Raw genomic sequence first — 25,175 nt, 5'->3', positions numbered from 1 at the left:
TTAAAACCGTAAGTGGAGTCATAAAAGTGACGTCATGGTAGTGACCTTTTTTATACGGACACCTCTCTAATACGGACACTTTGCTCGTTCTCTTCGGTGTCCGTATTAGAGAAGTTCGACTGTATCCAGGAAGTCTCCTCAACAATAGCCTGCTGCGCGCGCGCGGGCGGCACAGACCAAAGTAAGGGGGTGTTAACATGAGAAAACTCGCACCGGCGCGAGTTTCATACCGGGATGATAATGACTTTTTTAATTTCGTATCGTGTTTAAATTATGACTGGGTCATTTCATGTCTCCTTATTTGAAGGTACACTTCATGTTGATAAAATACACGTAAGATTCAAAATTGCAACCATGTGCATGCGCTACCCGTTCCAGTCTACCAGCAGACTGATTTCACACCAAAACTTGTGGTCGTTTCGTGTTTACATGATACCGTTGCGAGATGTAGTACCGGGGTGAAATTCTCGCCCCGGTACAACAACTGGGGTGATTCGCGCCGGTATGATATTTTGTGGTGGTATCATGTAAACAAATGTAGAGCCATGAAAGGGAACAGTAGTGAACTCACTCCGGAGCGAAAGTCGCCCCAGTGTCACGTAAACACCCCTTAAAGCTGAAAACCAAGAAAAAGCAAATGGACCCCACCACCCGGACAATATACTGCCGTTGATCATTACAAGCCAATCAGATTTGAGTAGTTATGGTTACATTAGATATTGTCTGATAATTAATTTCTTGTAAGCGGTCATACCAAGTTCAACTCGGATATTGTCAACATCTCCTTGTAGCATTGCCTCCAGACTGTCCTTAGCAACCTGCTCTGCTATAACGCGGTCTTTAAGGAAAGTTACCTTGAAGTAGAAAAAAAAGCTAATGAAGCAGACGGCAGTTAAACAGGGGGTGATCACATTTGCTAACAAAACAAACCATAAGCACTTTCAAAATAAGGAATCACAACCTCGTCCCCAGGGCTTTTCCCTTAAAAATGTTTACTAAACGTTCCCACACGTTGAGCTTTTGAGCGACTGAGTCGAGTACTGTTGCGAACAAAAGGTCAAGTTTGTTTAACTGATTTCTGATTGGAGATTAAATCTATTACATACCCTTTTGCCGCCGAACTAAAATCAGTTCAGACATGGTACATGTTCAGAGTAGCGTAATTTTTACGTGTGTACGCAGGTATAATTTATGTACCTCAATAAAATAGAGGCATTGTATGGAAGGCTGTACGTAAACGTAAAGTTGAGCAAGGCTCAACTTTCACGTTTACGTGCGACCTTCCATACATTACAGTACCTCTAATGTACTTACATGCGTAAATTTAAATGTGTACGCACATAAGAGATGTGACAGTGGAAATCCACCTTAAAAATGGCCCACTGCAGGTGAGAAAAATCCGTTAGCCCTTCTATAACAACTTTAAAGCGTATTTTTAGAAGGTATATCAGTTTACCAATATAAAAGTATTTCATTCACCTCACTTCTAAGCTTTTCCTCAGTGCTTTCAGATGCAGCTCGTATCTGCATAAGCTGTTCACGCATTTCATTTAGTCTGGCATCGGAATCCATTTGAGTCAGTTGTTGAATAGCATTATCTTGAAGAGCAGTATAATCTGTTCTTAACTGGTTCAGCTGAAAGTAACATAACGTGAATTGTAACCCATTTAAAGCTACATTATGAATAGTCTCCTTTTCATTATCATAGTTGTAATTTGTTTAAAAAGACCGCCATGTGTTTGGGCAGGGGTATTTGTCACTAAGACTTTAGAGCGGTTTTCACTTGACTGTCGAAAGTAATTGAGGAATTGGTTTAGTTTTGGTTTTACTACGCCCTTTGGTTGGCTAGTGTATTTACTTTGGTTTTGGTTTTACGACAGTCAAGTGAAAACCGCTCTAAGTTGCCGGGTAAATACAACAAGTAGGCAGGGAATCAAGCAGCTAGGGGTTTCTTTTGGTTCTATTTTTCTTCTATTTTCCAATGAAAGTAGCCAGGAGCCACATTCATAGTTGCCAAAGGGAAATGCTCTCCCCCAGCTCTTAATGACAGCCCTGGTTTGGCTTTGACTTAAGTCTTTGTATATTATAATATGGAAGGTAAAAATAATTGAATCTAATGAACATCATATCAAAGAAATAATTATAAGTCCACACATTCAATGTATGTCGAAATTTTTGAAAACGCCGGCTTATTGTTTTGTTGTGAAGGGACGAGAACTCAGGTTTTTGAATCACGCTCATTATAATAGCCTTGTTCATGCGCAGTTTTGTTAGCGATGAAACATTCAATTCCAAGCATCACCACAAAATATACTCGCAAGGGAGAAAAAGGAATTACAAAAGAAAAAGAAAAAAAATAGACTGGTAGCATTGCTGAACTTACTGTTCAAAATGTGATCTATGAACTGAACATTTCGAGACAGCTGTTAACAATACTGTACTTTACTGCACTTAAACGTTCAACAGGGGCACCCAACGTCAATTTTCGCAATATATCTGTTCGGAAGACGAATTGAGATCTAAAATTTTCGGGAACATTTGTTGTAAAATTTCTTGCTTGCCTGCGTCTCCCAGGATTTTCGAACACTTAAAAAATGGTATAATTGCCCATTTTTAACGGATTTTTACCCTTAAAAGGTCACCTAGAATTTTTGGGAGCCTTTTTTCTGCCTGAAATTTTTGAAAAGGTAAGTTTTGATCCCTATTATTTTCGGATCACCAGACTTTCAGCTAGAAAATCCGAAAAGATGGAAAATTTTTAGGGGATAAAAATATGCCTATATCTACCGTTTACTACACCTTTTGCTGTTCATTACGAGAAGACACGCACTCATTTGCGTGAAACGGCGACCAACAGCGCGAAGATACATTCATTAGCGCGAAAAAGCGAACATTTGCGCATAAATCAGATTCAATAACGATTTCTGCATTTTAATAAACATTCAATAACATTTTTGGGCATTCATTTGCGTCATTCGACATACAAAAGAGAAAAATATACCTTCATTAATGCCCACATTCGAGTCCTTAACATTATCTTGAAAATCATTAGGGACAATAGACAAACATTTCAGTGCAAACGCTATTCATTAAAATTTTTATGACACTGTTTGCAATTCAATAGAATTCCTGGACAGCTTTAGAATGGATAAGACAAACATTAATGTGCTTGTACAATCAATTGAGTGTTGGTATTTTCGCGCTAATGAATGTATCTTCGCACTATTGGTCGCCGTTTCACGCAAATGATTGCCTATTTTCTCGTAATGAACAGCAAAAGGTGTACTAAAATATGTTTAACAATGCTTTGATTAAGTGGTTTTGAACTATATTCTTGTTGGGTGCCCCTGGTTCAAGTAATGTCGCTAGATTGGCTGCATTTCATCAGCAGGGTTACATGATCAGTTTTATGTAACAGGACAAACTGAGGTATAACTGACCTGAAAGTGTACTCACTTACCTCTTCAGTTAGGTGATCCCTAGACTTGATAAGTTTAGTCTATAAGAGAAAGATGTCACATGTGTTTTTAACTTGAGAAAATTAATATTAACGTAAACAATGTCTTAAGCTATTATTTATAATGACCTACATAGGGAGGTTCCTACCGAAAGTGGTCTGGTGCCTTTTTCTTTAGGCTTTAAGTACAGTGTATATCAAAGGGGTGGAAATTCATAAGTTGAAGATATGAAAGAGAAGTGAAATCTATCGATTTAAGTATTTTAAAGGTCCTTTAGTTAAAACGTGTTCACAAGACGTCGGAATGGCAATATTATTTTAATTCATTAAATCTTACTTGGAATTTTTTTTGGGCTTTGGATGATTCCAAGCCTAAGTAAGTAAGAAAGTACTGGAAAATGACAGACTTTGAGGACTTCCTGTTTTAGCGACTCATGTGGAAGGGGTAACCTTTTGTCAATAAAAGATAATACAAAGGAAATCCTTTTCTGTCAAAAATAGTATATAAAAAAGGGTAAGGGAGCATCACTTTATAAAAGTTTGTTGAGTGACTCTCCCTGAGGTTATTGATGTAGTCAATAATGTCAGATGCGAGTTAGCAGTCTTATACTGCCCCTGGCCTGATGAATAACCTCTAAAGACCTGAATTACAAGATTGCATTTTGTGACAGAGTGTGAAAAAGCAAAAGGGATGGTAGCCTCCTAAGTTACTCTACCCCCACAATATCTCACTCCACCCAGCAGGTCTATACAGTTGTTAGTTGCTGGCGATGAATTGTTATAATATTCAGGGTAACCCTGCAATGAACTGCAGGCATCCCATACAGACAGCCCTGGAGGATAGAAGTATTTACATTGCTCATAGTCCTGTCCACTAAAACAACACTATTGCTTTGGCCATTTAAGGGTGTCCTCTTATGAGAGGACTGCAAACTTCATATTTTACATTTAACGGCAAATAGTACTTAAAAAAAAAAACAATAAACCAAGGCAGATGAGAAATTCAGAGCTTACTATGTGACTATGTGCTTCTTGTTTGGTTGCCTCAAAATGTTCACGTAGCCCAGTAAGTAACCTTTCCAACTTGGCATTTGTTGCTACTTGAGTGTTGATTTGCGTCTGAGCATCTTCAGCTGCACGAGCAACACTTTCCTCTACTTTACTCCTCATTTTTTGTTCTTTAAAGAGTTCTTTCTGAAAAGAGTTTGAATGAGGAAAAATATAGTTTAATATTATCCATGATAGAAAGCTAATAAAAAAGAACAACCACATACCATTGACACCAAAGTTAAACCAAAATGAGAAAAGAAGAAATGTTATTAGAAAGTGAATAGGAAGACAGTGACAGGGCTAATTATTACTTTATTGCTTCATGCGTCAGAATGCAAATGTCTAGATATGAAGCAGAAATATTCAAGGAAGTGTCAATTAAGGCTGCCGTCATACAATGGATCTACAATATGGAATGATCTCCTAGAAAATCTCAGAAAACAATATTTTCTTAATTCTTGATTCAGTACTGTAAACACTACTTGCTTTGATGCTAAACTGGTATTCGTAAAAAAATTATTGTCATTGATCATAAGATGTAAGAAGAAAACTTGTAACTTGTAAGTTATTATCTTTTACCTTTTCTTGATCTAATTCAACTTGTAAGTTGGAGGCCAGGTTTTGAAATTTTTGGTTTTCCTCTTGCATTTTCTGCAACTGTCTCTCATAGTTCATACACATTGCACATGACCTGCTAAGTTCATGGGAAACTTTCACCTGTAAGCAATATTTACAAGGTTAACAATGTACCTTACCTATACCCCCTTACCTGTGTAGGGGGCGTAGGGGAAAGAACTTGTTAGGAAATTGAAATTTATGCAAAAATGCATAAATTACTAGATAACAGCTGAGCATTATAATGCTTGGAATTCAGATGTCAGATGGGTTAGGGATGGAGATGTATGACATTTCAGACTACAATGTACCCAAATCCATAGCCTGAAATAAAGACATCTGATAAAGCTGAAAATTAAATCATTCAAAGTTCACAACTCTTTATTAATAACATGCAGCAGGAAACAGGTCACACCAACCAAACAACATGATGTGTTGTCATTCAACATAAATGCTGGCCCAGCATTGGCCCAGCATGTTAAATCATTTTTAAACATGAATCCATTCATTTAACTGTTGTTTGAGGCCTCTGGAAATTTTTGGAAGAAACCGGCAACATTTATTGAAGAGATCCCTAAATGGAAATTAATATTAATTAGGTTTTAAATTCACTATCACATTCAATTTTATATCATTACACATATGCCATCATCAGACATCATAAACCCTAGCAATAGTATAATGGCTTTAACCCCTGCGAGTTTGCTGTAGCTTATTGATAGAGCAACTACACGGTCCTAAGGTTGGACTCCTATTCAAAGTACTCAGATCGTTTTATTAACTGAAGAATAATAATCATTCTGATAACACTCACAGCTTCTTGGAATCCTTCCCAGTCAACCTTGCTATCAGTATTTTTATTTGAGGTTTTTACTGAACTGGTCACATTACTATCAGTCTGAGGGCTGCTGGGTGATGACATCTGCAGTTCCTCTACTGACCTTGTTCTGGATACTTCACCACCTGAAGCTAAAATGTAAATAACCAAGAAAAAAGAACTCCCTAAGCCACTGACAACTTTATATTCAGTAACAAGTTCAAGGATGATAAAACTTGGAAAATTTAGCAGGTAACAAAATAAGAAATATGGTTAAACATTTCTTTTAGTCTTACAATGCATGAAAATGCATTTCTTGATTCAACATTAAAGAGCAACCATTAAGCAACCATTATTAATCAACAATTTACCTAGCTGTCAAACAGCATCATCTATAATCCACAATTAATGAATTATCAGTTGATTTCAGGTTCTTAAAGGCACAAAGTAAGCATAATGTACATGCTGTGCCAAAGTCATACTACACATCAAGTACAATACACAGTGCACTCAGATCTCAAGAATAGAGCAGTGACCTTTGACCTTAATATCAAAGGAAAAATAATTCAATTGAGTTTTCTTTTTGTAGTTCACCATAACAGTAAATAAAATACTTGAATGGGTGGTTTTCAAATTAGCCCAAATTACCTTTATGTGCATAATTGGAAAAGGGCTTGAAGATTCTAGATTAGGAGACTCATATGTAGATGAAAATACTCACTAGATTTTCTGGAGGAAAATTTTGAGGTTAAAATTATTTTTGCTACAAAAGCAAACACCACTCAGTCTCAATCTTTTCTTGCTACTTGTAACATAAGCAGGATGCAGACTAGATAAAAAAGGATTTTTAGGTGGCTTAAATAAAAAGACCAGAGTAGTTTTGTTGCAATAACTTACTTTCCACATCCAGTGTTATGTCAGAAGTTGAATGGGATCTTCTAAGCCCAGTTGTATCTTTGTCATCGTCTGGAGATGAAATAATGTCTGCTGCAGCTGTTTCAGATGCCAGTTGATTTGTGCATGGAACAGTCTGAATGCTGTCCCACATGGATACTTGTGTGGGTTGCTGCACCTACAATATCAAATGTACAATAAACACACAAACTCAGATCATACCTGCATGTAACTTAAAGGATAAGTTGAAATATGAAAATAACAACGTTTTGGTCTGGATTCTTGCCTAAATGAATGACTTAAAAAGTAGCATGTACACAGGATTTAACTATTTAACAAAGTCAAATACAAAACATAATGGCATCATTATGTTGCCTTGGAAACTCTGTAAAAAAAAAACATGGATCATAACAAATTTTCATCTTTTTACAATAATTAGAGCTGTCAGTACTTTCCGATATATATCTTTGTTCATTAGCAACATATTAAATGCTCAAACTTGGCAGGTATTCCCTTTGCAGCTGTTTCAGATAACACACAACCTGCACTTCATCGAAAACATCTCAGGATTCTGGGGTTTCTCTTCAACATCAATCAAACTGTTACCATAGGATCTAATTGTTGCTTGTCAAATAAAGGTGGCAATAATAAGCAGCAGCTTCAAAATTGAATGTCGGCCAGAACATACCGATTTGTTTTCACCCTCCTACATGTATATCTGGGTTTCTTCTGGATTTGGAAGCTGGCATAGGAACAATTTCACCTTGGGAATCTAAAGTTGCCATGTTTTAGCAAGAAGGTAAAAAAACTTGGGAGTTAAAAAGTTGAAAAGCAACGAACCTTGAAACACAGAAACACACAAAACAGATCGAAATCCACCAATCTCAAATAACAAACAATGACCTTTTGAACCCATTAAAGTAAACTTCTGTTTCCTAAGAGGTCCAGCACACAAAGTGCCGAGCCTTCACATTTTGATTGACATCACAAAAAAACCTAAAATCCAAAGAAGTTTTTGACTTTGCAGGCTTGGTGTTATCTGAAACAGCTGTAAAAGATACAGTCGAGAGGCCCTGAGTCAAGTTTATTTTTATAATTGTGCTTTCTGTACAGGGTTATCATAAGATTCTACATCACTTCGAATGATACAAATACACTACCAGGTAGAGTTTATCAATTATTAAATAATTTTTGTCTCATATTACTCTCTACCTCTAAGGGTAAGGAAGAAGGCTATTTGTGTTTGCTGGGATCTGCACGGAGAAGCTAATTCATTATTATAATTAAGACAGGTCCATGTTAATTTATGCTGTCAAGCATTTTATTTTGTTCATATCACTGTTTTGATAGCACCCTTGTTCTGCTGGGAACAACTCCACCTAAAACAGAGTCTTGAATCTGTTGATGTTGTCATATTGAAGACTCACTTTTCCCTGACAGTGGACAGGTATAAATTATTTTAAGTGATTTGTTTAAACTTAATGTTAGTAGTGTAAATTAGTAGATTTATGAATCAATACCTGTGGGTTAACTGGCTGAGGTATCTTGTCTGTAGGACTTTGAAGATCAATAAGATATCCAACTTGTGGTTCCTGTTTCTGTTGTTTTTGCCGCTGTTGCTGCTGTTGTTGAGCTGTGGTCCTTTGTTCTGGTGTTAAAATGTTCCACACTCTTGTAAATGCCTCACTTTGTACTCTTAAATTCTCTAAAAACTGTACATTTGCCATTTCCCAGGTGTGCTTAAGATCATTGTGAGCCATCTTTTCCTGTTCTAACAACCTACAAACTGATAAAACAAACAGAAAGGAATTATTAATGACTAATGGTGATATTTCCTTCTCTTCTTCCTCTCAGCTGGGCAAATTAATTTTGCAATATTTTGTGGGATTTCTTAGCCATGTAAAACAACAATTGCTTGCAAATGAAACCATACATGCAATGTTGAACCTCTGTAGACAAAATCCCTAGATCAAAAATTAACTCCAAAAAATCCTATGCCAAAGTTCCGAGCCTTACAAATTTCCAAAAAGCATATTGATAGAACACATTGTGCTATATTTGCACAACCATGTGACCGGCATACGTGCACTACCAAGAATCTTCAGGTTGTTTGGAGTAACCAAAAAAATCCCTACTTAAATCATGCCATCTAAAAAAATACTTGCCAAATTCTCCTTCCACCCAAAAATCCCAGAATCAAAAAATTCAAAGCCAAAAAATCCTTGGATCATCCCTGTCACTTGAAATCTGGAGTAAAGGCAAGCAGTGTAGAAAACTCATAACAATGGACAATTTGGAAACTCAAGTTGAAAGTAAATTCTTACCATTGTGAAGCTCATTTCTTAGTTTGTCAGAATCTTCCTGCAAAACACCTGAAAATAAAATACAGGGATTTCATTAAGAATTCAAGTAGCAGGAGAAAGGCTGGCCTCCCACACAGTTGTTTTTAGGGGAGGTTGTATTTCATCCCTTCCCACAAATGTCTGGTTAACTGAACACAACATTCTTTTTTCATTGTTTTAATCATGTGGTAAGTGACCAATCAACAGTAATTTTGACATAAGGTGTTCACAGACTTAATGCAACTCATAGCCTCGTGGTAGTGTAAAACCGTGACCCCAGTGTTACCTTTTTTCCTTCTTTTCTTTCCTTTGCTAAAGGTTATGCAGTTCACGGAGTATTCTAAAATTTGACTACATCTTACTTTTGCTGCTCTTAGTCTAACATTTAATAGAGGTCATACAGCTTTCCCAGTGTTTCATGCAGATCATTTAATTTTTAGGTTACCCTGCAGTCAAGGTCAACTTTCCAGAATTTGGAAAGTACAAGTCAGTCAGTCAGTCAGTCAGTCAGTCAGTCAGTCAGTCAGTCAGTCAGTCAGTCAGTCAGTCAGTCAGTCAGTCAGTCAGTCAGTCAGTAAGTAAGTAAGTAAGTAAGTGTGATTGGCTAACTTTGGGAAAGGAATTCAAAAGTAGGTTGAGTTTGATCGTCTGGGTGAACGTAGTCCTGAATAGGACTGTTGTTGCTGTCAACAACAACAGTCCTATTCAGGACTACATTCACCCGGACGATCAAACTCAACCTACTTTTGAAATGACTCCTGGGTTCAAACCTTTCACAGTTTGGGAAAGGAAAGTTGTTTTTGGTTGCGCAGGTGTTTGTGGGGAGGGATGAAATACAAGCTCCCCTAAAAATGCCTGCATGGGAGGCTAGAGAAAGGTGTACAAGTGTAAGAGTCCCCACATTTGAATAAAAATTTTCATAGGCTACTGAACGTTAGCCTTCTGCATAGTAAACAGAGAATTCTCCACCCCGATACCTAATCAACACCCTGAAAATAATATCATACAAAAAATGTCATTTAAAACTTGTACCATTAAAAGAGATACCAGCAAATTCAAGTTAATATACAGTGAGTCATTATGCAAAAGCCTCATATCATATTATTTGCCTAACAACGAAGAGACCAAATTTAACACTCCCAAATTATTGCTAATCAAAATTGAAGTGCACTTGTCTCTAAAGCTAACAGGTGATGCAAACTAACCTCTTTGCGTGTTAAGAACGGCCACATACATTTCCAAATCTGTTCTTGATGAACGCTCAGCTTCAAGATATTGATTTAATTCCTTTATCTGTTTTAGAAAGTAGCATTTGAAAAGGTACACAATGTAGTTTTTAACTGAAAGTTTTATTTTGTTAAAATTTTGCTTCCATTTTTAATAAAAAGATAAATCATGTTTACATCTAGCTTAATTCTTGCCAAAACATGTGCATTAGCTGCCATAACAACGTACTCCACGGTTAAAACATGATCTGCCTACAGTGGCTTCTACATTAATCAAACATGAATAGGTTCAGCTTTTTTTTTTATTACAGGGCCGTGTCACACCTTGGCTCTCTATAAGCCAGACACCTCTCTAAGATGGACAGTCAGGGACAGTCCTGAAGGTGTCCTTCTTAGAGAGTTCACTGTAAAATGAAAAAGTGAAAGGTTTGGAAGTTTTATATCATGACACTGACACAACAAGGGATTCATGGCTATCCACATGCATGACCCTGCTGTGGTCTTGGCAACATGTTACGGTTTGAGGTTAATTCTGTGCTGAACTCATTACTTTATAGCAGTACCTTTTAATACCCAAACATAAAAGCTCCTGTAGAGTTATGAAAGAAATTTTATCGGTAAGCACAAACCATAATAACCATTTTTAGCAATATTTGCAGGTGTAACATATTCCCATCTGGAACTCAGAATTTTTTTCTGTGTTCTTCTCTCCACACAAATCATTTCATTTATTATTCATAACATTAAAACTTAAAAATGTTGGCCCATTTTTTCAAGTTTAAATCCAAGTCCATCCTTGCCATGGGTTTCAGTGTCTAAATATACAATCATGGACAAACGTCTTGGGACACTTTTGCATTTCTGGGGTGATTTCCAGTTCACACAGGTCCAACCCCTCCTTTCACCCCACAAACAATGTTGGACAGGTGTATCCAGAATTTTTCCGAGTTTCAACTTTGTGTAGGTAGGGTGGGTGGAGGAAGAACTGCAAGAAAATTCTTTGAAATCCTCTATAAACTAGTAAGGTGTGGATGTGTACTTTACAGAGAAAACTGACCTTCTCTTGCATTTCATCAAACTTTTCTCTGGAAAATGATTCTTCACCCTCAGATTTTCTTTCGAGGCTTTTGGCTTCCTCTTCCTGGAAATCAGCAGTTTCGTGTTTAATAAATTAATAACGGTGACAAAACAATAAAATAATTGCAGTTAAGCAGTAATAACAAATTGATTTTCAATCTTTTCAACTGCAAACAGATCCATTTTTCTGGTAGCTAGGGTAATTTACAAATGGGTTGATAAAATAGCATTTAACTTTCATTTATTATGATGCAAATTCTCTACAATCAGCAGTTCCATTGGTTGATAGAGCTAGGACAATAATAATTAATTAAAAAAAAACAATAAAAGTACAAACCTTAATCTTGGCTTCTGCAATGTGCAGTTTTTCTTGTGCATGTTTTAGCTTTGCTTTAAACAGTGATAGCTCCTAAATAGGAAAGATTTTATACTAACTTTAAAGCAGTTTTCTAGTAATAACTTTGTCCTGACCTAAACTGTCACGAATGTGACTGATTGCCTGACTGACGAACCACTGACTATTATTTAATTTCCTCCACAGGTGAATGTTGATACAATCTAGCTAATGTGTGTAACAAGTTGCATTTAAGAGAGCTTCTTCTTGAACGGCAAAAAAAAAAAATTCTTTAAAGAAAATCAAAAAATAATTCCTTAGCCATAGACTAAGTGAGCAAATATGACAATACCATAGTAATTATTGAGTTATGGATGCACTTTAGAGAAACTAGAGATTCTGACTTCACTAACACAAGACATTCAGTGTATAATGTTTAGTTAGGATGCATCAGTTAGTCATCTGATGTAGATGTATCCTTGCTAAGTTACATCAATACCATATCTATAGCAAAACACTATAATAATCATGTTTTAAGCTAGTTCAACATGTGCCATGCCACATAGGAGAAACCAATAAAACACTGGTCACCCTTGAGAAGTGGCCAAAAAATCTGTGGATTCCCGTGCTAATGCAGCATCACGGATTCAATCCCCAGTGAAAACGCTCTTTTCAAAAATTATAAATACATTAAATTACAATATAGACTTGTTCAAAAAGAACTAATTCCAAAAGACTATGCACAAAATGCCTAATACATACGCTAAGTAATCGAGGCAGCTTTTCTGAACTCGAAAGAACACGACACATCACAACGACTGATTGAGCTGACATAGAATGGCACAAATCTCGTGCCAAAACCATAAACACTCCAAAACTATCCCACAACCTCCCACACACCTGTTAACTGTGCTGTTAGAATATTAATTTCAGACTAATCCTTCCCATGTCTCTCAAACATCAGAAGTTACATTTATACTCTGCAATCTTATGTTTCTTTTAGCAACCACAACCTGATACCAAAAGGGTGGGGAGCTGCTATCACTTGTCAAAAAATAAATACCTCTTCTAATGGCATAACAATTGCTCTCCAAGCCTTTGCATCCTCTTGGGCCTTAAAAGACAGAACAGAAAATTAGATCACCAACCAACATCTTTTCAAGGTATTAGCATGTCAGTAGTGAAAATGTTGCAAATAGACTTAGAGTTACATATAGTACTACTTACAAACTAGAGTGTTCTTATATTACTATCTTTCTTAATAAAAAATTAAACTGCATGATTTGTGTTGTAATAGCTTAAAATAACACAGTCATCCAGTTATGCCCAGACAGCCCAATTTGTTCTTTTCATGAAAGACGACTTTAAAAGAAAGAAAAAAACCCACGCATATAATTATGGGAATAATTTTTTAAATGTTCACAACACAATAACACTGGAGTGTAGTGTATGCATGTGTATCAGGGCTGGAAATTAGCTTTTTCAATCAGACACCAGCTGGAGACTAGAGGAAAAATATTGGTTGCCAATTTTACCTTTTTTGGTCGCCAGTTTATGGCTACAAGGCAGTATGGCAGATATGTCAGAAGAAAATGCTAGTACACTGATGGAGCTCCTTTAGTTATTTCTTTGTTTCCTGAAGTATTTGTAAAATCCATGAAAGACTTTTTCAGACTGAAAGCCTCATAAGGGGAGGTTTCCATGCACTGTCCCTAAATTTGGCTTTACGTCTTTGTCAAATCATGAACTTCTTCCGAGAAGTTCAATGTGTCCAACAATCTTGTTCGATCAGTCCCCTTCGTACAAGGTTACCCTTGTCTCAATTTTTCCCATGTACGTTAGCTCATTCGTAGGAAGTTAGTCTTGAGACTCTTTCTTTCCTTGTTCAAAGTTGTAACGATCGCTATTGATGAACTGAGAATCTTGAGATTAAAGCAATGCTCACATGGGCATTTTTAGGAAGTTTGACAATGTGTTAAAGTCATGCGATAACAGCAAAGAAAGAGTGTAGCATGTTCAGAGTTTTTGTTTTGCCTATTAAATTTTTTGCTTTTCTTATTATCTCATTTTGGTCGTCTTTGTGGTTGATTGAGCTCGCTAGTAGTATTACCAAGCGGAACAATTCTTGATATGTGACGATTTTGCTCAAAAACAGACAATTTGATGGAAAATGCCTGATGAAAATGACTTCCGCAGGTACCCAAAGAGAGGCTCAACACAAGAGCAAACTGCAACATGAAGAAACCTAAAAAAATACTACACTAACTGTCAGAAGGCTAGACTTGAGAAATCAACAGTAACACCCAACCAACTGATGAACTAGTGTACGAGTTTGGCCTAACATCGTGTGATGAATTAACTAAGTAAACATAAAAGTAAACGTAAAAGACAAGAAACTACCACCATTGGTTCTAACAACGAAGGTACATGAGAAGACATAGACTAACATTGGACGAACTGATGTACGTTGAAAGATAAGAAGACAAGACTAAAATCTTAATGGTGGGACTAGACAGTTACGGAGAAGTGTAACAAGAACATTAAGAAAGCGCTAAAGTCTAACATTGTAAAAGGAGAAAACTGACATAAGGAAAAATGTGTATGTTGTAAGTCTTGCCTTATCTACGCTTCCCTCTAACAAAATGTAATTTGTTCGTGAGGGGTTTGAGTTGCTGGACGCTGCAGAGCACTAGTTCACTTTACTGCTGGGAGATGCATTAATATATTAATAATATTAGAGATCTGGGAAAAGGGGTTATTTTTTTCAATCAGAAGATGACTCACCAACTGGCGACCAGGTCTTAAAACGTAGTCGCCAGCACCCAAATTTTAGTCACATTGGTGACCAGTGAGTTGGAATTTTGAGCCCTGTGTATGTATGTGCATATGTTTAGTACTTTACTTGTACTCCATAGAATTACTGCATAGATTAAAAAACACACAATAGCCAGGCTGGTCAAAAATGGCTGAGGCCTGGGTCTGGGTCTGGGCTCTGCAATTCCCTTGACTTAAACTGGTATAATAATTATAAGCATGACTCCCAAATACTTTATTTGGAAGAAAAAAGAAAATCAAGTCTTGTTTCAAACCGGTGAAAATATTGGGAAAAACGATCATTATCCCTGTGTAATTTTCCATTTGTATTTTTACAAAGAGACAAATACTGTAAGATTAACAGGTAAGGACTTGGCTGTTTTGTTAGATACAATGGGAGTGTGTGTGACAGGGGAAACATGAACAGTGAATGAAGTTTCTGGCCAGACAACTTACCATCTGGCCGGTCATTGTCCATTGACCATCTGTTATTTTGAGCTCTGCCCTGGAGACAGGTTTAGTGAGTTTTTTTTCCCTTTCCAGTAAAGAATGAACATTAACTTTTGGCAATCTAATCGAAAATTCACTCCACTTACGTCTGGATGTAAAAAAATGCTTGTTAATATCCATACCTTTTCCATGCTTTCTTCCAAGGACCTTGCAGCATCATTAGCAGTTTGGTCGACTTCATGTAGTGATGATTGGCTTGTTACTGTATTTCTCCTTATTGCACTAACCACAGCATCAGATAATCCAGACAACATCCGAGGTCGGCTGCTAATGCCTTCTCCATCAGAAGAAAGAAGTGATTTTAAATTTTTTACTTCATTCTCCAGTCTTAGGTTTTTTGCCATAAGGTTGTGTTTTTCTAAGTCCCATTGTTCTGCTGCATTTTCCTTGGCCTCTCTCACAGCCTCTGCAAAGATTTTTTGTTTTTAAATAATAAAATAATTATAATAACTTATTATTATAATTAATTAATTATCATTCTTGGTTAATTGCCATGTTTCTAGTAATAAATTTAGATATGCTATGTAATAAAACTAGTTTATTCAAAAAGTGACTATGAATATTACTCCATTGGTTAAATATGTCAGTGCATCAAAAGCTGTCAACAAATGCAAATTAACTTATTATTATAATTAATTAATTATCATTCTTGGTTAATTGCCATGTTTCTAGTAATAAATTTAGATATGCTATGTAATAAAACTAGTTTATTCAAAAAGTGACTATGAATATTACTCCATTGGTTAAATATGTCAGTACATCAAAAGCTGTCAACAAATGCAAGTAGGAATGTAGTTTCTACTTCAAGATGCCTGACCAACTTGTGATAGATGTTATAATGAGCCTGTCATAAGGGTGGAAAAATTAAAGACAAGATCTTAATCCCTCAATGTGATTCAATAACATCCTGAAACATAGCAGGTGCTCTATCCATTGAGTTATGAATGAACTTATGGAAAACAAGGACATACACTAACAGACAGTGCCATTCAAAAGTAAGTTGTTGACACAGTCCGTTGTTGCAAGTCTCGACTCTCGATTCCTGTGCAAATCGAGAATATTGTGAAATGAGAATCAATTTGAGGATCGAGTCTCGCGAGACAGAAAACGTAAGATTCACCCATGACTGATTTCTTGATAATTTTATATTGACATAAATCCAGTAACGTAACAGGGTTAGGTTTATTAGCCCAAGTAATTGTATGCGCAAGATTGATACAAGACCAAGTTAAGCAAACGTTTCTTCAAGGACATCTGAATCAAGCTTCATTCCCTCAAATAGAGTTTTAAATGCCTGCTCCAAATGCAAGCAAATGGTGAAAGCACGAAAATATGTATTAGCATGTTTATTTTGTAATGTGACACCATTCTAGGCTTATTTGGCCACTGGGCATGACAAACATCAGCTGTAACATGTATCCATATCTTGACTAACCTGTGGATTTGAAATTGCATTCGTGATCCTTGAAATTTTTAGAGAAACAATGGTTTTAATTCTGCTAGGAAATATAGCGCATTCTTTAGAGGTTGTGTTCGTCTCTGGTAATAATTGGGCAAGTTACACGAACTTTTTTGTTGCCTGCAACGTGACTGCAACTATGGTGATGAAAAATTGCAAGGTGTCAATTTCAAAAGCAGATTGTATTGCACCGGACTAAATATTCTTTGCAAAGCTCTTTAAGATTTTTAAAGTTTTCTGAAGTTGTAATGTATATTCAAATCAAAACTTTTATGTAAGTGCTGCAATCATGTCTCATAAAAAGGAAGAAAAGGAAAGAAGGACGGAGTCATGGATGAGAGAACAACAGATGTGCCCTCTTTACAATAATTTTATATTATAACATGTGAACAGTAAGCTGGACATCGGCATACAAAGGCGCCACTGGTTGCCGCCCTTAGTCCATTTATATGCTTACTGTACCCACCCAATCCATGATGTGAATGATGTGATGAGTTAAGGTTGGCCACACCACCGGGGTCTACGTTCCCTACTTTTTTTGAACAGTGGTGTGCGTTTTTTTATGTCCCACAAGAACCAGATAATAGTAAGTGCTGTGAGACGGGACCTACAGGTTTTTGTCCTTATGTAAGAAGAGTAGAAAGTCTAACCATTTGCAGATGTCATTATAAAGGCAGCATTTTTTAATTTTTCTTCTCACTTATTTCAAGACCCTGAGTGTTGGTCTGGCCGGGGTTGAACCCTTCACCTCCTGCTCAGTGGACTGGTGATCTCCTAATTGAACTAAATAGGTGGTGAAGGACAAATATATCAAACTTTGATGCTATCATAAAACAGCAATTCAGGTTAAGAGTTCAAGTTACAAGTAAAAAGACCCTGACTTTAGACACCAATGATCAGACATTCAACTGTGATAACGCCAATGGACACTCACTAACAGGAAATAGAAAAAAATCAGCAAGAAGAATTCAAAAGACAAGCCAAACAACATTTTAATAATGAGAGGTGCTTTGATGTGTGTGACTTTGTTTACCCACCATCACGTAACATTTGTTTTACACAAGCTTTCTGTTATTTTAGATTTTACATTAGATAAAAAGTCATGGATTGCTTTTCAAGTTTAACTAGTGAACTGACAACTCCTCCTATTTAAATGATGCAAAATGCCATTCAAACATTTTTAAGGTTTTATTGCAAAGTGTCACCTGAGCCATGCAAAGGAATGCAAATTTCCTGAAGAGCTGTCAACTGTTACTGGATCTTGAATTTGCATAGTTCAGGCATTTCTTGCAGGAATCAAACGCTGAGTAGAGTTTGCTATTTAATGAAGTAGACAGTTTTTTCTGACGTGAGAGAAGTTAGAAGATTGCTTTAAACTTGAACAATGGTTGTAGATTTTGCAGCAATCGAGTATCAAGATAAGAGAGCGAATTACTCGAAACTAAACAAAGGCTGTTCTGGTTGGCTGAGTTGCACAGGAAATGAGTTTTGACAGTTGAGATGAACAATCGTGAATTGAGTCTAAATTCTCAATTATTGCGAGGATCAAGAATCGAGAATTGTGTAAACTTACTTTTGAAGAGTACTGTACATATTTATAGGTTCTCATTTGACAGGCATTCACCAACAAGCTCTAAGACTCTTACTTGTTGAAGAAAGGACCTCAGACTCTCAGGCTGAAGCAGCAGATGTGGAAGACTCAGTGCTTTGTTCACTGTCTGTCTGTGTGGCTACTGATGTACGACATGTAGTAGATTAACCTTGGACATGTGTGACTCTGATAAGTCAAATGCATAAGAATGCAGAAGACTTGTGTGACTCCTTTGAGTCACATGAAGTATACTTTTTATAAATTTTAGTTTTGCAGGCAAAAGGGTATTGATTGTAAAAAATAATGATAGTCAAACTTTGGGTGGGTTGTTTTTAATTGTGTGTGTCTTGTCTTCTGGAATCTCGCTGTTAACATGCATTTCTAATAAAATGTGTAGTTGTTTTAAAATAAAGATTTGCAGCTGATGTCTATTGCTGCACTGCTTCAAACACACAAAAAAAACTACAAACTTACCAGACATGATATGTTGCAAGGAGACAATTTCCTCTTGATATTTATTGTGTAATGAGTCTAACTCCTCCTTTTGAGACTTTTCTGATAAAGCAGCAGCAGCTTTGTATCCATCTGCATCGGCAATAACTTGATGAAGTTCATTTTTCAATTTTTTTGCTTCCTGCTCACTTGCCTTCAACTTTGCCCTCTCTTTTACAAGTTCCTCTAGAATGAAAGCGTAAATTATTAGCTGAAGCATTTCTCCATTTCTGATTGCCACATGTGGCTAAGTTTTCTAAGACAGTTTATAAGGTTTCTATTTTTTTTTTCTTAATTAAGTCATGAAAAATCACATGGCCTTCAGGCTGTGAGTGGAATACCAGCCTCATTTACACTTAACAATTGTTTATGATATGCTTAATTTCTTCCAACAAAACTTATACCTTGAGGTAGTCTAGATTGAATTCAAAGAAATTAGGCATGATATAAACATGATAAACAGCACTCAAAGCCTACTGCCATTAATTGTTTGCTTTGAGTAGGAAATCATTTTCAAAAATCCTATTCAAAATCTTTTGGTCTAGTCTATTATTAAGGTGATTGTTACATACAAAATACGGTGTATGATTCTCCTGTTGAGTTTAGTGAGAACAAAAGTGAAAAATTTCGAATTTATTCCAGGTTACAGTGATAACTGATGACTGTCCTGAAAGCTTTTTCAATTTATGAATGCAGTGTCCACAAAAAAGCTGGTCAGGGTGGGAAGATATACATGTAACCTCAACTGTCAAATCCGGATCCATTGGTTTACTATTTAAAACTTGATATCAATAATATTGTGGAATAACAGACAAAGTTACTTAATTTACAGTTACCATTCAAAAAAAGGGTTGACACTTGATTCTCAATCCTTGCAAGAATCGGGAATCAAGTCGGGAATTGAGACTCGATTCTCAATTGTTGATTGCTGCAGAACCAAGAGCAAAGGGAAACAAGAGTGATCACATACAATCAAGCGAAAGACAGGCCGAAGCACACCCAGAATCATACAGACCCCTGAGAACCAGAATGAAATCCTCCTAATACTTAAAAGACTATGTGCTAACCTAGCTAATAGGAGACATTGTCTTAAAGCATAGAAACCTTATTTTGTTGTTGTTATTTCAGACTAATTGTGACCTTCTTTGGGAAAGAGTACACTAATGATAATCCGTTAGCCGTTAGAAAACTAACGATAGCTAACGGCTTTTGTAACACATACTCTATTGGTTAGCCCAAACGCTTTAACGGTTTGTCCAAACACTCTAATGATTTGTTCTAATACAGATTGCTCTTACGATCTAACCGTTAATTCTAAACAGCTAATGACTGGTCTGTCTAATGTTTGACTTTTACTTCTAACAGGATTATGAGAAATTATCACCAGTGATGAACGGTCATGTTGAAATGCGAACCATGCAGACTGCAGACTGCAAACTGTGCAGACCGTGCAGACTCTGCAGACTGTGTGTTATTTTTTTTACTTGTACCTTAATTTTCTAGTAAAATTTTTACTATAGTTTCCCGCAGGAGCGAGCACAATAGAGGAAGGTCCGTTGTTTCTTTTTGTAACAGTATTATAATAATTAATTAATCATTGAATTTTCATTGAATATTATCTGTGAGAAGTTTCAAGTCGCTGCCCTTCTTCTCTTAATTCTGATGCTTACAGAACCGCCAAACACGTGGAAATCAGAATATTTTGGTAGATATACCGTTGATTTATTTACACACTTTAAAGCAAGGCCCATCTCTAAAACGTCTTGGTTTGATATTCCAAGCTAACAACGATGTCATCGGTATCTGTAAGATTTGAAGAAATGACGGCAAGTCACTGTTTGAATTACAGAGTGAAACCAAAGACGATGATCAACAATCAAGGAAATTGAGGAAATGTTCCTCTCGTAGCTGTTGTAGGAAGCCGAAAAGGGTTTATTTTAAGTCACTTAACCTGAAAAAAGCTTCTTCTACTAAAAAAATTTAAATAATCGTGGCAATGTAATTTAAATCTACCAGTCTTGGATCACATTTTTTTTATCTGATTGTCTATGCACAGTACTAGTGCTATGTTATATGCCAATTCCGTGATGGACAGTGAGCAAAGTGAATAGCCTGACAGTGTTCAGTTGTAACCTGTTCATACCACCACTAAATAAAAACTGTTAGCCTGCCTAGTTGTTGAGCTTTGAATGACTAGGGGATTTATATTTGACTATTTTAGGGAAATTTGTACCAGGCCTTTGATTCCTCTCATGCTGCATGCATTCTTCCTCATTTTTGTTTTGTTTTTGTTTTTTCATAAGGTTCGTGAATTTCTGTAACACATGCATGGTATATCAATCATTTAAGCATAAATACTAAGTATTTGAATCTTTATATTCTTTGTCATAGCATCTCGATATGCAGACATAAAAGCAATAAGAACCTCTCAGTTTGCTCGACAAGATTGTCGGCTGTAGGCTAGTGTATCAAATGAGCGCTGCACTACCGTGATTGTCATTTAGTTTTTGCGACCCTGGTACCTAATTAGTAAAATCAATATTAATATGAATTTGGATCCATACGGAGGGTCCAAAGGTTGATTTTTAAAAATGTGATCCTAGATCCTTCAGATGTTGTTCAGATGTGTGTATTTTACATCATTGACATGGTAGAATGAAGCGTCAGTAAGAACAGGGTAATAACTGCTAACAAGATGTGAGACGAAAAGAGATGTGAAAACAGTGTAGGGGTCTCGACCTGGAGAAATGTTCATGTTGGGTAAACCTTTGACAATGCTGATTCAGACTTTGCGTCACTTCTCTCCTCTTATGATTGTTCCAATTCAGGGGTATTTGTCCAAGTTGGGCTTTCAATAGAAAATTCTGTCATTGATTTTTCCATGGTACCAAACAATTGAGTGCTCTCAGTAAGTTATGACTAAGGTTTGGTAATGACGAGCACCTGTGTATCTTTTGTGTGGGAGTCACCCCGGGAAACAAATCACCATCTGTTTCACTTGATTTTTTGTAAAGGTCAATGATAACCGTCCCATGAGAGTATTGGCTCTGCTTCACTCAGTTCAGACTTATGGATGACAGGTTTCATGGTGAGAAGCATTGGTGTCTAGAAATTTGTGTACTTTTATCAGTTGGGAGAAACCGTGTGAACTTGCACACATTATTTTCTTACTTTCACTGAAGTTCCACGATTCGAAATTAATGTTGAAACTTATTATTTTCCTGTGCCAACTTCTTTATTGACGGGCTGTGATACAAACGTAGCCTTGGACTCCAGACTGTCTCTAGGAGTGTGAAAACTAAATTTGACTGCTCTCAATAGGAAGAAACAGTCAGTAAATTGGAAGAAACCTTCTAACTGAAATTTCTCTAACAAAGGCCTAGGTCTTCCAAATATTTTGAAAATGTGGGCTGCTGATCAGAGGATAGTAAATAAAGGAAAAATAACTAGTAATTCACCGTTCGCAGTCCAGTACTATTGCCCCACATTAGAGAATCCAACACAGTCTAGGATTCTGGATCCTATTCCTTAGTGGGATTTTGGATTTCTTGAGCTCTATTCTGGATTCCAAAGCCCTGGATTCTGGATTCCGGATTCTAAAAGCAAAAATTTCCCAGATTCCGCAATCCGGATACCCTCACATGGGGTGAAGTACTAGTCAAACATTTTCTGACCTGTTCATGCACATTTAATTACTGGGCAGTTGGAAATTTACTTTTCTACTGACGTGCGATTTTATAATGTGATGGATCGGAGCAACTTCTGGTCAATGCAGCTTTTTCAGACTGGACCACATTTTAAACTAGGAGAGGTTTGGTTCTGAAAAGATATTTTTTTTCCATCTCGACATAACAGACTTAACACGAATGTTCTGGGCAGAGGGAAATTAAATGAAGCTTGGAAAGGTATCCTTTACTAGCTGAACTAAATTTTGAACAATATATATCATTGGCAAAGGGAAAAAGGGAATTTGAATATAGTTTTGTTGGGAAAATGAAGCATATCCAGGGTGCAAAGAAAATCATTTTTACAGCTTGCCATTCAGGCAAGCTGAAGCTAGCATTTACTAGCCCAGACATCATTTCAACTAGCCCCAAAAGCTTTTTGACGAGCAGAATTGATTTCACAGTTCTCCTGTTATTCGAATTCCTCAAAAAACGTCACTTGCCCATCGGGCAAGTTAAAAACAGAATTCACTAGCCTGATAGCAAAATCCACTAGCCCCGGGCTATCAGACACTACTTTCTTTGCACGCTGATATCTTACTTAAAAGTGGCAAGTATTTGAATAACTGAGGATTTTGTTGTGACAGCAGCCGGAACTGTCATGCACTGCAAATTGAACATTTGACTAAATCTGAGTTGAAACCTTCAATTCTGAATTGCGATGTGCAGAAAGTTTTATTGCATAACTTGAAAAAACATGTTTTTAGGTCTCGCTTAGGTGCAACATTGGAGAATTTTCTAATGATTTTGAGGCATTTATTTGTGCATTTTGTTTTCTTAGTTGGATTTGTAAATAAAGACAACCAGTTTTTGCTGATTACAGAAAGATAATGCCTAAAGGGTACTGGAACAGTAAGAAGAAGTAATATGCTTACAAATGAGTGCAAATAGTGTAGGATTTGATGACCCGAAGTACTTTTAAACAATTGTTAAAAAACCTGTATAATATAGTCTAAAATTTGCATATTTTAGATGTGGCTAAATGTCATTAGGCAAAGTTGAACTCGAGTGAGTTGGCCAGCAGTCTTCTCCCACTCCAGTACATGACGTACGGGGTGGCCCTTGGGGAATTGCAGGGCTCCTTGTGTGCTCTTTTGCTGGTGTTGCATTGCATTGTGGCTTTGCTTGCTGATTTTAACGGATCAATTTTTGCCTTGCAAATCATTGCAGATACTTGCTCCCTCTCCCTTCTCCCTGCTTGGTGGTTTCGTAAGTATTTTCTCTGGTAAGTATTCTCTTAGGTAAGTATCTCCACTGAATGAACGTGTGACGGTGCCGGATAGTCGCTTCTTTTGGGGTGGTTCTCGCTTCCGGGGTTGCCATGGATACCTGCTCTCTGCCTATTACATTTGGCCCCCCCACTAACCTTTAAGGCACCTGCTCCCAAGCTCATCATTAGCGATGAGTTTAACTGCTAATTGTTGTCTAGCAATGAAATGCTGGGAATGGCAGTAAAATAAACAATTTCCTCATTCTAACTGCAATTTCGTTGTTAGGATGGATAGTAGCGTTGATGGTAAAAATATAAGGCAAAAGTTTTGTCGAGTCTGAAATCGAGTGGAATGCTTTTAGGGAGACTGCCTCTTAATTTTTTTGGAAATGGACAAATAATTTGTTAAATTTGTTACATTATTGCTAAAATTGTTTGTACTTTGTCAATGGCAAATACTTGGAATGATTTGCAAAGAACAATCACTGACGTCTCAGTGAGTAAAGTCAGTGATAGTACCAAATTGGTCAGCACCAGCTAGTTATGGAGAATTAGCCCAGGGATTAATATTATAGCCAATCAGAAATGAAGATTTAGAATGAATAACTATTAGTATTACTTTTCCAGTAACATTTTTAATTACATTTTTCTGTCACAGTAACATTCACTGCCATCATTCAAACTGCAACTCAAAATCTTTGGAAACATTAACTTCTGTTGACTTACTAAGCTGGAGCCGAAACCAATTGTGGAATTGCACGCATTTTAGGGATTCTACTGATGAACAGCTGTGACACGTAGATATATATATTTTTAGCAACTACTATAATTTGCAGTCTGTCCACTTTGAATAAATATTATAATTACAGCGGCATGTGCCTTTTCAAACATAACAGTGGAATGCACCACATTAGAGTTACAATCCAACTTAAGTTATAAATATGGCGTGTGACAAAAGCCTACTGTTCATAAATAAAATTCTCATATTAGCTGAAGGACACGTATCAAGATAAAGTGACAAGCTTAAGCTTAAGCTTAAGCTTATACGTACATTTTTCAAAAGGGCCTTCTGTATTTGTAGAAAACTCAATACCTTCCAAAATTGCAACACTAAACAGATAAAGACGAATTACAATGTCCTTACCTTCTCTTGCTAAATAGAGTTCCTTAAACTTTGCTCTTCTTTGTCCAAATTCAATTTCGCTTTGTTCTTTATATTTTAAAAGCTGCTGCTCTCTTTGCCTAAGACTTCTAATTTCTTCCCTGAGGGAAGAAAGGTCTGTTACAACACAAAAAACAATATTAGTACAAAGTGCTTCCACTTTGAACATAAGGTAAATAAACTTGAAAATATTAAGACGAGTGTACCATTCGGGAAATCCTCCGCATTACTGTTCAATTCCTCCATGTCTTATTGTTGCTATTTATTATGGCGAGGCCGCCATCTTGTCTTGAAAAGCCTCGATTTCAGGAGCTATTTTGAACTTACCCCGGTGGTATTGGGGAAGAGACCAGAACGTTAGGCTTACATGATGTACCAAGCGCAGAATCGTTTGCGCTCC

At 36.7% G+C, this 25,175-nt stretch overlaps 1 protein-coding gene across 1 annotated transcript in view; it reads right to left on the bottom strand.

The window, feature by feature from the left end:
* LOC140951777 (rab GTPase-binding effector protein 1-like) overlaps window positions 1-25,074 on the bottom strand; it is a 49,496-nt gene extending 24,422 nt beyond the window's left edge. The window contains exons 1-17 of the mRNA XM_073401125.1: window positions 24,982-25,074; window positions 24,758-24,892; window positions 18,661-18,864; window positions 15,259-15,542; window positions 12,876-12,926; window positions 11,816-11,887; window positions 11,459-11,542; window positions 10,381-10,468; window positions 9,158-9,205; window positions 8,354-8,619; window positions 6,837-7,011; window positions 5,937-6,091; window positions 5,087-5,224; window positions 4,472-4,651; window positions 3,461-3,499; window positions 1,480-1,635; window positions 755-854 (exon numbers count right to left, since the gene is read on the bottom strand). Of these exons, the coding sequence (XP_073257226.1) occupies window positions 755-854; window positions 1,480-1,635; window positions 3,461-3,499; window positions 4,472-4,651; window positions 5,087-5,224; window positions 5,937-6,091; window positions 6,837-7,011; window positions 8,354-8,619; window positions 9,158-9,205; window positions 10,381-10,468; window positions 11,459-11,542; window positions 11,816-11,887; window positions 12,876-12,926; window positions 15,259-15,542; window positions 18,661-18,864; window positions 24,758-24,892; window positions 24,982-25,021 (2,215 nt within the window). The 5' untranslated portion in view covers window positions 25,022-25,074. The remainder of the gene's footprint in view (window positions 1-754; window positions 855-1,479; window positions 1,636-3,460; window positions 3,500-4,471; window positions 4,652-5,086; window positions 5,225-5,936; window positions 6,092-6,836; window positions 7,012-8,353; window positions 8,620-9,157; window positions 9,206-10,380; window positions 10,469-11,458; window positions 11,543-11,815; window positions 11,888-12,875; window positions 12,927-15,258; window positions 15,543-18,660; window positions 18,865-24,757; window positions 24,893-24,981) is intronic.
* Between the last annotated feature and the right edge of the window lie 101 nt (window positions 25,075-25,175).

Source organism: Porites lutea, chromosome 11 (assembly GCF_958299795.1).
Source record: "Porites lutea chromosome 11, jaPorLute2.1, whole genome shotgun sequence".
Taxonomy (NCBI): domain Eukaryota; kingdom Metazoa; phylum Cnidaria; class Anthozoa; order Scleractinia; family Poritidae; genus Porites; species Porites lutea.
The sequence above is the reverse complement of the archived record's forward strand: the minus strand, read 5'-3'. Positions and strand labels throughout refer to the sequence as shown.